Source organism: Mastigoproctus giganteus, chromosome 4 (assembly GCF_048544385.1).
Source record: "Mastigoproctus giganteus isolate SK-2022 chromosome 4, ASM4854438v1, whole genome shotgun sequence".
NCBI lineage: Eukaryota > Metazoa > Arthropoda > Arachnida > Uropygi > Thelyphonidae > Mastigoproctus > Mastigoproctus giganteus.
The window spans coordinates 124,528,211-124,542,102 of NC_143578.1; the positions used below are offsets into that span (position 1 = coordinate 124,528,211).

Below are 13,892 nucleotides of genomic sequence, written 5' to 3' on the forward strand. Positions count from 1 at the left end.
TTTTCTGCATATATTGTATTGTTTAAGTGATATGTTATTCTGAGGTTTAAGATACATTTCTTAGCAGATTACAATCCATCTAAATGGATTGTAATCTGCTAAGAGATCTTGGATATCGTCAAAGTTGCTGCAGAATTCTCTACAGTTCCAATATAAAAATTTATCCATTATTTGATTCTGATACTAATTTCTGCTTTTGAGTTTTTTGCTTTGTGGTTCTCTGTTTTTGTCTTCCTTTTTTAGGGAAGTATGGTTTTCCAGTATCCATCTCTTCTTCTGCAAAAATTTCTAGTACTGCTTCTGATTGATTCTTTTCTTCTACTTCCATGGTGTCTATTTTATTTCCATTTACTTCAGTGGTTCCATCTTGTTTTGTGGATTTCGTGGTTTTTATAGTTGGTGGTATTGTAATCAGCGTGTTTATTGCCTGTTCTCATTTTTGTTTTGGATCAATGAGCTGAGAACGTGGCCAATCTGACGGATTTTTTTTGGTGGGATCATTACTTCTGTGTGTTTCTATTGTTTTATAGGTTTATGTTACTTGTGCATACAGCGGTCTATTTGTTCTTTGTGGTTGTACTGTTTTTTTGGCTTCCTGATGTTACAAAGGGTAATAGGAAAGTTTTGCAATATGACGCAACAATGAATCACAGGAAGCTGCTTGTTGCTGCATGTTGAGACATGTTCATACGTGCATAGTAGCCGCAGCGCCAAGTCGATGGGCTCAGTTATTCATTAGTAGTGAGAGTGTAAAGTGCTTGCGATGGCATCGTGGTCACGAAATGAGATAAGGACAGTTTTGCGGTATAATTTCGTGCGTGGTTTAACCATAGACCAGTGCTTAGAAGAAATGACTCTTGCACTAGATGATGATTGTCCACATCGTACAACGATATTCAGGTGGTATAGAGAATTCCAAAGGGGAAATTTCACTCTGGAGGATTCTGAGAGGCCGGGAAGGCCACGAACGTCAGTTACGGAGGAAAACGTTACTGCTGTGAGGAAAATGCTTGACGAAAACAGGCGAGTGACCTACCAACAGATAGAGGATACTTTGGGCCTAAATGCACCAGCAATTCGTTCGATTCTGCAAGATCATTTGCACGTGAAGAAACTTTGTTCTCTCTGGGTGCCGCATCAACTGACTGAAGAGCAGATGACACGCCGTGTGACTTGGTGCCGGGAGATGTTAAAGTTTGATAAGGGACAATCTCGGTATGTGAACAACATCGTGACAGGTGACGAGACTTGGCTGTACTATTACGATCTGCCGACCAAGGCTCAAAACAAAGTTTGGGTCTTTGATGATGACGACACACCCGTAATTGTCAGAAAATCCCGATCTGTAAAGAAGAAAATGATAGCTATATTTTTCAAATCGAGTGGAATTGTGGAACGTGTCGTTTTGGACACGCAGAAGACAGTCACAGCTAAGTGGTATACTGAACAATGCCTGCCTAAAGTCATTGGATCTATGCAGAACCTGCAGCCAAAGTCAAGAATGGACACCTGGTACCTCCATCACGATAATGCTCCAGCTCACCGCGCCAAAGCCTGCACCGAATATTTGACCACGACAGGACTGAAACTTCTCAAGCACCCTCCCTACAGTCCAGACCTTGCTCCCTGCGACTTTGCACTGTTCCCGCATGTGAAAATGAAGCTAAAAGGGAGGCGGTTTTCCAGTGATGAGGACCTTCTACGGGCTTGGGACAACGAGTGTGCTTTACTCCCTAGTGAAACTTGGCAGAACTGGTTTAAAGATTGGTTTCGGAGGATGGAGAGGTGTATTGAATGTAGAGGAAATTACTTTGAAAAAATTAAATAAACAAAGCTGTATTGCAAAAAACTTTCCTAGTACCCTTTGTACATTCTGTTTTCTCTCTTCCATTCTTCACATTCTTTTGAGTAGGCACTATATTGTCCTCTACAGTTGGGACACCTTGAATTTTGTGCTGTACAGTCATGTTGTGTGTGTTCTCGCGACCCACATTTTGCACAGATAGCAAACCCTCGACATACTGCTTGGGAGCAGTCCATACTGCTGACACTTAAAATATCAGACAGGGTTTGGAATATATGGTCTCAGTTGGCAGTTCAGATATCCAGCTTTTACATTTTTTGGTGGTTTTGAGATGTTAAAGGTCAAAATTATATTTCTTGTAGAGATAATTTCTCCTTCTCTTTTAATTGTTATTCTTTTTACTTGAGCAAATTGATCTTTCAACTCTTCTTTGATTTCATCTTCAAATGGAGGAGATCTCACTTTGAGGAGATCCCACTCTGTAATTACTCCTTTCAAGGTATTCAAGGTGGAGTGAGGAGTAACTGTTACTGCAAGAAACGTTTGGAGAAAATTTGCAGAAATTCCAGTAACCTTGTTACTGGAATTTCTCCAAAATTTCTCACTTTTATTAGATGCTCTGCTTGTTTTTGATTTGTCATCTCTACTAGTAGATCCCTGATTTTAGTCTTCTGACAATGTTGGGGTAACTTTCTATGCTTTCTACTTTTTTTGAATTCTGAAAAGTGACAAACTTCTGATAGGTTGTTCATTCTTAGATACATAACTAAGAACAGTGGTGACAAGAGGGAGTGCCTCTGTCTTTTGTTGCTTAGCTGTATATGAATTCATTTCATCTAGTTTTCTGCTAGTTTCAGTAGCAAAAACATGGTCTGTGTTTGCCATGTTTGCTCATTTTAGCCCTTAGCAAGAGGACTTTTGTGCCAAGGTTTCCGGCCCAGCCACAGGGAAGCAGGAGCAGTACTGCTAGGAATCCAAGTGGTTGAAGGGTTAGTGGCAATAGAAATATATAAAAAAGGTAAAGAAAGGAGAGTTCCCTTTTTGCATTCTAACTTTTAGTTTTTCCAAGTATAAAACTTTTTTTTAAATAAAACTGTTCAGAAAAAGACAGGAACTTTAAAATAAACTTTAATCACTTGTCAAGAGCAGTATATAAGTAGGAGCAATATCACTTAGCCTCAAAAAACACTTCGCACCCAGGGCCATAAAATAATGGAGCCAGTGATTAAAGAAGTAATGCAGGAGTACACCTATACTTCAGTCAGAGCATGGATTTGTTAAGCGGTGATCACGTCTGATATTTGACGAGATACTATGAAGTAACAAAGGAACTGAATGCAAAAAATAATTTTGATATATTATACCTGGATTTCAGGAAAGCTTTGATACTGCTGTACAAATTGGAGCAGTGTGGCATTAAGGGTTATTGCTAGAGATAACTGGATAATTGAGGGAGAGAATACAGAGAGCGGTTATTAATGGACACTGCTCTTTGTGAAGCAATGTTATTAGAGTCCCACAGGGTTCAGTGCTTGACAATGGTATTTTCTATATTTATTAATGATATTGATGAAGGTATACCAGGCTTAATGTCTAACCACGTTTAATGTCTAAGTGTGCAAATGATACAGAAGTTGGAAGGGGTGTTAATGGCAGTAAAGGTATGATACTGCAAAAAGATTTAGAAAAATTAATCAGTTGGGCTGAAAACTTGCAAATGAAGTTCAGCATTGTCAAATGCAAGGTAGTGCATAGTGGAAAATGAAAAATATATCTCTATTAATTGTGTAGTGAGATATGAAGTTCTCTGGGCAGTGCAGACAAGCTGCCAGGACAACTCATGGGATTTTGTCAATGATATACAAGAATTTTGCTAGTAGGGAAAAGGAGATTATTAACTCATCACAGAAGACAATGGCTAGGCCACATCTTGAGTTCTGTATAGAAGGTTCAAAAGCCTCATTTTAGGAATGAAGTAGATCTGTTTACATGAGCACAGTGAAGGAAAAAATAAGATTGCTGGAGGGGGGGGAACAAAAGTGTGCTGTTTCCAAGAAAGGATTCTTCCTTTTGCTCAGACTATACAGATCATGGGGCATAAATTCAAATTGAGGCAAGAAAGAGTTTGAAGAGTACGGTAGATGACCTGGAAGGAATTGAAATGGAGAGCCATTCAAACTCTCAGCTGCCCAACTCAATTCCAGAGTTCACTCTTATACATCACACACCCTTCAAGGCAGGCCCTGGTCCCACAGGAGCTAGTTATTATTAGTGACTCTACTGTCAGGGAGACGAGAAATGTATTGTGCAAAAAGGATAGGTGGAATACAACCAGGGTATGTATGCCAGAGACAAAAGTTGACGTTGTAGAGCAAATATCTTTTAAGGGCACAAAGGATGATATTGTTGTACACATTGGCATCAAGAGGAGGAGATCTGTGGACTTACTTAACAAGTACAGATCAAGGTTGAAATTGATCGTATTCAGTTGAAATTGATCATACAGATTGACCGTATTCGGCAGTCAGGGGCTTGAACCCCAGTCTACTCAAAGAGCGTGTGCTACTGCACTCCGGCTCTTGACCACTCTGCTACGGAGAAATGCAGTAAAGACTTCTTTACTTATGTATACTCTAAAAGGAAGGGGATGAATAAGATATGTCCACTTGAAATTGACGGTTTGATTGTTGATGAACCTGCTGAAGTAGCTGACAAACTGAATGAGTATTTTGCATCTACATTCACACAAGAGGAATGTCTGTAGGGAAGTGGAGGCCAGAAGCTTATCAAACTGTAACAGGGAGTTAAATCATTTTGTAATAACTGAGAACGAAGTGGAGTGGAAATTGCTCAAGATCAGCATAAGGAAGGCATCTGGGGAAGATGGGATCTATCTAGTTATATTAAAGGTTTGTTTGTTTGTTATTTGGTTTTTAGGAGCATTAGCAACTAAGGCCATATTGCTCCGGAGATATGCAGTGGTCATTCCCTGGCCTTTCTGCATCCTCCATATTTGGTGGGCACAGGCTCGAACCCCGGTCTAATCAAGAAGCGTGTGCTACGCACTGCTGCTCCTGCCCACCTGGCTACAGAGGTGCCTTATATTAAAGGAGGCAGCAGGCCATTAGCCATGATTATGAGGGCATCCTTGAACTCAGGGGACTGAAAAAGTGCAAATGTATCCCTAATTCACAAAGAGGGATCGAAAGGTGACATGAGTAATTACAGATATGATAGTTAATTTCTGTTAAGGGAAAATAATGGAATCACTGGATAAAGAAGCACAGCAGGATCATCTAGACAAGACTGCAATTATAGTCCAGGGACTGCATGGGTTTCATAAGGGGAAGTCATGACTGACCAATTTGATTGGAAACTCTGATGGGGGTCACAAAGGAACTGGATGCAAAAATAATTTTGATATCATATACTTGGATTTTAGGAAAGATTTTGATACTGTAGCATATGGAAGACTACTGTACAAGTTGGAGCAGTATGGCATTAAGGCCAAGTTTCTACAATGGATAAAAGGATGGTTGAGTGGGAGAAGACAGAGTGGTAATCAATGGATACTGCTCTTCATGAACTAATGCTATTTATGGAGTTACCCAGGGATCCTGTGTTGGGCCCATTGTTGTTTTCTGTATTTACCAATGATTGATGAAGGTATATCAAGCTTAATGTCTAAGTTTGCAGATGATACGAAGGTTGGTACGGTTGTTAGTGACAGTAAGGATGGTGCACTACTGCAATGGGATCTAGAAAAGTTGAGCAGATGGGCTGAGAGGTTGGCAACTGAAGTTTAACAATGACAAATGCAAAGTATGCCATATGGGTTGCAGTAACCCTAGAATAACACACCAACTGTGAAATACTAGGCTCGGGGTAGTGGAGAATGGAAGAGAACTGGGGAAGGGAAATTGTGTGGACAGATATGAAGTTTCCTGAGCTATTGTTGTTGTTGTTATTATTACTGTTATTTGGTTTTTAGGAGCATTAGCAACTAAGGCCATATTGCTCCGGGAATATGCGGTGGTCATTCCCTTGACCTTTCCGCATCCTCCATATTTGGTGGTGATGGGCTCGAACTCCGGTCTAATCAAGAAGCGTGTGCTACGCAATGCAGCTTCTTCCCACCTGGCTACGGAGGCACCTCCTGAGCAGAGCAGACAAGCTGCATGAGTAGCTCATGGGATCTTGTCAATGATACATAGGAATTTTACTAGCAGGGATAAGGAAGTGATTATCCTCTTGTGTAAGGCATTGGTCAGGCCACACCTTCAATACTGCATACAGGTCTGGAGCCCTCATTTTAGGAAATGATGTTCAGCTACTAGAAAGACTACAGAGCTGGGCAATGAGATTAGTGAGTGGAACAAGGGGTTTCTGTTACCAAGATAGGCAAAACAAGACACTGCAATTTGCAAAATATTCTATTTGTTTTGCAAATTACAGTGTCTGGAGACTGGGCACCTGCAAGGTGATCTGAATGAGCATATAAGTTTGATCAAGCTCAATTCTGAAGGGATTCTTCCTCTTGCTCAGATTCTGAACCTGAGCATGCATATAAATTCAAATTGAGGAAAGACAGTTGTAGAACAGAATAGATTGCTGGAACAAACTTTCAAGGCTGAACTAGACAAAAACTTTTGGAGTGAATGCTTATTGCATATGATGCCATAAGCTTGCTTTATTGCATTATATGCGTCAAGCTAATGCTACGATGGTTGCAAAACAGATGTGCAGAAATTTGCATTCAGCTAGTCAGTTGTTAACTGAAAAACTTTGGTCTGTTGATGGGTAGTTTGAATGAATTCAAGAACTAGGAAAACTATTGGAAGGAATGGACATGCATTCATACCTTCCCATAATTTTGAAGGTATGGACACATACCATCCAAAAATTGAACCCCACTGCCCCATTGCTGTAAAGTAGTCTGTCATAATATTTTGGTTCACTCAGTACTAGTTCACTCCAAATGCATTTGAAATAATTAACCATTAGGAACTTGAGTAAAGAAATAACCATTAAGAGGTTTTTGCATGTCTAAGAAACCAGTTTAAAAAAAATAGAAAAGAAAAATTTCCAATCAACAGCGATTCACAGTAATTGCCTTCAAAAGGGTATTCTTTGATTTAAATCAACTTTTAACTAATACTCTATTAATGAGAAAATAGTTGAATTACGATCCAAATTTAAATTTAAAATGCTGCAAATCATTTTCAATTTATGCTGAGAAGAAATTTTTAAAACTGTTTAGTGCCAAAATTTATTTTTAGTGTCCATGGACAATTTGTGTTTCTGTGCTCCTTTTCTGTAGCTGTTTGTACTGCCATATTTCCTATGTCCAAGGCTAAAAAACACTATGGTCATTCAATTCTATAGTTAGAAAATATATCCAAGCAGTAACTCCACCCAGAAGTGGACTGGCCATAAGACTTACCAGGGAATCTCCCAGTGGGCTGGAGGTCCATGGAGGCTGATGTGATTTTCAATATTACACTCTGGCCTCCGATACATTCTATTTGTTGACTAATATATGAAAACTGAATGCGCAAAAATCATAATAAAAAAGTAGATTATTAATAAAATCATAATAAGAGTAGATAATTATTCTAAACTTTTGGAGTGAATGGAAGGGTGAAAAATGATTTGTAATCCCCCCCACACACACACACTTCCTCACAATATGGCCATAAACACTAGTATGAAGCCACTACATGTTTTCCCCTGGTAAGAATGTTTGACCCAGTCTTCCTCTGACTGCACCATTTGTTGCTTATAGTAAAAATATACATTTTATACAAAATCCTACCCAGCAGTGTCATTGAAAAGGGTTGCCCTGCTTGTAAGTGCTTTAACGAAGTGTTATTTATAAAACTTCTCTTTAGAAACTACTGCTTCCTGATAAGGAGTTGCTTTATCAGGAAGGTGCACAGTGCTTGCTGGCAAAACTAAACTGAAAACAGCAATGCTGTTTTCAGTTAAGTTTTGGTTTATATATTGTTTATGTGAATTTTCTGTTCAAGTGATCAATTTTAGTTTACAGTGTAGGCAGTTCGAACTTCGCATTTAAAAATAAAAAAAAATATAGCTCCAAAGAGATCTAGTTATCAGCCACAGCTAACAATGTGAAAGGGAAATACAATCAGAAAAACTTTGTTGGAAACTAAATTGGATAATTTAAAAAGCCTGGATTCATAGGAATGATTTTTTTTATAACAAACAGTATGTAAGATTTCTTCTATTTTATTGAACACATATTATAGTTAGAAAATGTATCAAAGTATTTATGTTTTTATTTCCTAATTTATGTATTTAAAATTTATATTTTGAGCTTTAAATGCTCTGTTATATTTATTATTGTTATAATGAATAATAGTACCTTGAATTTGGCCAGGAACACTACTAATGCCAACCGTATTCTATGGAGTGATCTATCCATATTCTATGAATAGATCTCTCCTAGTTTAATGTAGATTCACTTGGCACCCTGTTTTTATACCCCAATTAAGTGCACTAAGTGAGGGATGTTTGTATAAGCTTGCTTTCTAGTCATTTGTCACTACTAATACTAAGACGGTTATCAATGGGCACTACTCTTCTTGAATTAATGTTATTAGTGGAGTTCCTCATGGATTCAATAGTGGACCCATTGTTGCTTTTAATATTTATTAATGATACTGATGAAGGCATATCAGGTCTAAGTGATACAAAAGTTGGCAGCGTGGTCAGGGTATGCTATTGCAACACTGTTTGGAAAAACTAGATGGCCCAAGAAGCAGCAAATGATGATTTGCTGATGATTTAATGAAATGATGATTTAACATTGACAATCGCAAGATTTTGCATATGGGTAGCAATAATCAATCTTTTTCATTCTCCACAATCTTGTAGCACAGCAAAGTGGTGCCACAGCATGAGGAGAATGAAAGAGACCTGGAGAAGACAGAAATTTTAACAACAAGGATAAGGAGGTAATTATTCTTTTGTATAGATGCAATGGTGAAATGTTGAGTACTGCATACATGTCTGGAAACAGTATTTTAGGTAGCATGTGGATCTGTTGGAACATATGTACAGAAGAACAGCAAAGCTTAGTAAGCGGAACAAAAGGGTACTCTTACTAAGAAAAGAGTTTCTTAGTACTCTTACTAAGAAAAGAGTTGTTTGCCAATTGCCCTGCAAGGATATCTGACTGATTTGTTGTTTAAGGTTCTGAATGGACTGAGTGAGCTAAATGCCGATGGCATCCTTTCTTTTGCTCAGACAGCATAAATTTAAATTTGAGGAAGGATGCTTGCAGGATAGAGGCACAGAAATTTTCTTTCATCTGGAACAAACTGTCATTTGTTGTTGTTGAAATTGGTAGTTTGGATGAGAATTAATGAGAATAACACAAGTTAAGATGGGATGGATACAAGTGTTATGGGAAGGATTTTTTTTTTGGCTAAGGCTATTTAAGCTTGCTTCCTTGCATCATTTTCTAATACTAATATCAATCTTCTGCATGAATATCCTAAGATTGCCTAATTCTAATAGTTATTGATATCAATATCCATATTTGTTGAGCATGGTTGGCTTTTCTTTGTAAAGCTGATTCTTTCAATTTTATCGCTTCTGATGGAAGTATGAGAAGCATTGTAACGCAAGGAAAGGTAACTTCCAAAATAATACAGAAAGTTTTGGTTCTAACAAACAATTCCAGATGAATTATAATAAATTACACTTTTATTACTATGTTTGTGATTATGATGAACTACAGATGTTTATTTAGAAACATGAATTACCTGAATTATAATTATTATAATCATGAGGCATTTCTCCTGGAGGGTTATAACTGTATGTTACATAGTCGCTGCTTGACACAGCAGTAGTTGGAGGGGTCCCACTATATGAAGGGTAATTAAGTGGCTGGCCATCAGCACCTAAGTGACGGACTTCTCTGGTGGTTATTACCTTTGTTACCGTTTTAACCTAAATAAAGAATAATAAATAAACTGTATAATATTAGAAATTATATAATTCTTTGAGATCAGTAGTATGATTTTTTATGTGAAACTTTTATAATCAGCTAACAGACAAATCACCTGTTGTGTTTTGGTTTGTGAAGTACTGCGACTAACTAAAGAAGCATTATCAACTGGCACGGACATGTGAGAAGGGTTTGGAGAAACACTTCCGTCTCCATGGTGACCATTTGTAGATGTTGATGATTGGTAAGTTAGACTGTATGATTCCTGGACTTCAGGCAAATCTTCCTGGCTATAAAAGTAACATAAATATACACAGCAATTGCTATAAAGCAGTGTTTCCTATATATAATTTTTTTTTTTTTAATTATTGCCCTGAAGGGCTTTTTTAGACATTTTTTTTTTCTAATCGCCCCCCCCCACCATGAAATTTTAAACAAGAAAATACAGCCACTCCTGGGCTTACATAAGGGTTACGTTCCATGGAACTCTACATAAGTCAAATTTTATGTAAGTCAGAATTTCCCTAAATGCTTATGCACCGCTCGCAACTATGTGTGCTGAATTTAATTAAAGCAAAAAAGAAAAAGAAATGTTCAACGAACATGTAAATAGAATTATTCAATTTTTTTATCTGATGCACAGGAAAAATTACAAAGTGTACAAAATTAAAAATATTTCAAAATTATAAAATTATAATAAGAGAGAGGAGACAGGCATAACGTCAGGAAATTTTACCTTTCAAGCATCATTGCCAGAATTAACTCTCCAGCTGATAAGCATGCCGCTGAGGAAGTTGAGGGCCGTGGAGATTTATAAGGGGTTTTTTTCCAACACATCACAAAATTTCTCTGCAACTTCAGCTGCAGAATCGGCACTGGCAACTTCACCGCATAGTTTAATGTTTTGGACATCAAGTGCAATGCTTGATCCTATTAAACTACTCATTGCTTGCCACGAACTTGGCTTGGGGTTCACCACACTTATCCTTAATATCTTCATAAATACTTCTTGCTTTTGCTTGAATGGCCACTGAACGGAGGGGCACTTGCTTCTAAATCTAACTTTACATCCATATTACTGATAGCTTTTCCATCTTCGATATAGCACCTGAATGCTGTTCTGTGATCTTAAATGCGTCAGTCCTTTAACATGTTCTTTTATACATGCACTGTCCCTTAAAATAGTATTCACTTTTGAAGCAGCAAGCCCTAATTCTGTGCAATAGATGACAAACTTTGTCTGGCTTCATACTTCTTAATTAATCATCTTCATTTCTAAATCAATTTTGTTTCATTTCCTAGAATGCCAGCACTTGCATTTTCTGTTGGTCCCTTTCCCTTCACCATTGAAATAAGTAAATGGGAATGAAGAGAAGATTCTGAAAATTTATGTTTTTTATATGATTGAAGATTTCAGCGAAGTGGAACTCATTTCACCATAATACCGTAGCGTAAAAACCCACAGAAATTCCAGTTATCAGTATTATCGGAAATGCAATAAGATTGAGTTTACTACCCATATATAAAATCCCAATAAACTGGAAGGTGCAAATTGTTTTTATTGGTTTATGGTAGAAAAACAATAAATTTTCAGTGATGGTATGGTAGATTTTATGGTAGTAAACAATAAATTTTCAGTGACCTCAATAAATGTGTTTTAGAAAAATATCACAAAGGCATTCAAAATTGATTCTTATAATGGAACATATGATAACGATGAAAGTATAGTGCGATTTCCATTATAAAAATGACTTTTTAGAGAGATAAATAGCTTAGTTACATAGCGAAAATTTCAACTTCCGAGGTCTTGGAATAAATTACCAAAACAAAATGTATTACTGGGTTCATATTACGATATTTTCACGATACCTCCATCATTTATTCCTACAAAATGCAAAATACATTTCCATGATTTTTTTTAAGTTTGCACCAGCCAGCAAAAACTTATGTAAAGTCGAATTTCCGTAAATCGAGTATTATGTAAGCTGGGGAGTGCCTGTACTTTATACTTCCTCTTTTTATTCAATCAGATCCCTCAGCCTGATGCTTCTCAGCTAAAAGTTCAATGTTCAGTATGATGTCAGTAAGTTTAATTCTAATGTCTCCTCTTGAACATATATCAATTCTGTTTCTTTCCTTTATTAATATTTTATTTACTAAAATAAAACCACATTCAACCATATAAGACATTGGAAAACAAAGTACCTTGGCCATTTCAGACCACATTGTTGGATAAAGCAGTTCAGTTGTTTTTGATCGCCACAATTCAGCCATTCCACCTTTTTTTGAATGTATATTTGCATTCTTCGTTACCTTTTAATTCAACGAGTTCTTGAATTTCTTCACTAACAGAGCCGAAATCGCATCCAACTGGATCTTACATCCCCGGCTTCACTTCAAAAGAAAATAAATCTGAAAATCTATTTTTCATTTCATCTTTTAAAGAACAAAAATGATCTGAATAATGCTTAAGATCATTCTCAGTGAGAGATTCATTGATTTTAGCTAATTCTTGCACACCATGAAATTGTTTTCTCATTAATTTGCTTTCAATTATTTCCAGCGAAGGCTTTTAATACATGTTTATAGTCTATCACCATACTTAATTTCCCTTGAAGTTGAAATGATACTTCATTAAGTTTTTGAAAAATCCAAGCCATATAGTATATGTTGTTTTGGTGTTTGCTGATCTCCTTTGCCAAATCTGTCTCCTTCACTTTCTAAAAAACTAATTATCGTATCAAAAAGGTTTACTAATCTTGTTAGACAGTTTCTTTTAGAAAGCCATGACTTCTGTATGTAAAAGAAGCCTCACGTACTTTTCTTCATTATCAACACACAATTTTCTGAAAAGGGAATCATATTTGCTATGTGACTTTATTTTATTGATGGTTTTAACAACTATACTGAAAGACTGATAAAGAACTGGAATAATATTTTTTCAACCAGATGATGTCATTGCATTGTGCACCGACATCATCTGGTTGAAAAAATATTAGTCCATTTGTCCATTGCAAGAACTTCAGGACATACTTCCTCTAGGTGGGCTATAAAACCTGTGTCTTCCAACCATAAAAGGTAGCACCATCAGCTGCACAGGATATCAAATTTTCCAATGGTACTTGTTTTTCACCAAACCATGTTTTTACAGCAGCAAAAATGGATGCTCCAGTACAGGAGGACAAATTCAATTTGAATTTATCCCCCTCCTATTTGTATTCTGAGCAAGAGGAACAATCCCATCAGCACTAAGCTTGCTCAATCCAGATCACCTTGCTGGTGCCTAGTCCCGACACTGCAATTTGCAGAAATGAAGACTTTACTGTTAAAGGCACTCCCTTTGTTCCGTCACCAATTTCATTGCCCTTCTTTGTACCTGTTCTCCAGTAGCTCTGTATCCTTCCTGAAATGAAGCCTCCATACATTGCATTCAGTACTCGAGAGGTGGCCTGACCACTTCCTTATACAATAGGGCAATCACTTCAGTATCCTACTTCGTTATCCAAACATGTGCAGAACCCTTAGGATAACAAATTGCCAAGTGGCATAAAAAGCTTTTTTTCCACATCCATCCTGAACATAACTGGATCTTCATTTGTAATAAAAGAATTTTTAATATCTGATTCTGCATTATTCACAAAGTCTAATGCAAAGTTGTTTCATTGAAGTCCATGGTGATTTTTATAGTCTTGATTGTTTGAGACTCAAGAAACCAAGTAAGGTTTTTTTAAATACCATTTTCTTCAATTTATTTCCTAAACATCTAATTAAGGAATTCAGTCGATAATTCAATGGGCAGAAAGATATTCTCTGGGTTTGGAAAGACCAATACAAGAGAAAGCCACCATTTATGAAAATAAATGTTCTTCTGAAAGCTTAGATTAAAAAATTTCCGTAATATCTGTAGTCTGCAGATTCTTAATGCATGAAGGTCACTTCTGATAATCAGATCAAGATTATTCCTTATCTCTTATCACCTCTAACATACTAATGTAGAAAATGATCATCCAATAATTCACAAGTCTTGCTACTGTGGTGATTAATCCACAGAGTCTAGTAAATATCTGGAAAGTTAGATTCCACATTATAACACATTCTGATTTAATCACCTAT

At 36.9% G+C, this 13,892-nt stretch overlaps 1 protein-coding gene across 5 annotated transcripts in view; it reads right to left on the bottom strand.

Annotated features, from left to right (window-relative positions):
• LOC150087042 (catenin delta-2-like) overlaps positions 1–13,892 on the bottom strand; it is an 863,363-nt gene that overhangs the window by 455,764 nt on the left and 393,707 nt on the right. For all 5 annotated transcript variants that reach the window (XM_090372913.1, XM_090372911.1, XM_090372910.1 and 2 more), the window contains 2 exons: positions 9,895–10,069; positions 9,595–9,781 (listed from right to left, as the gene is read on the bottom strand). In XM_090372913.1, the coding sequence (XP_090229039.1) occupies positions 9,595–9,781; positions 9,895–10,069 (362 nt within the window). The remainder of the gene's footprint in view (positions 1–9,594; positions 9,782–9,894; positions 10,070–13,892) is intronic.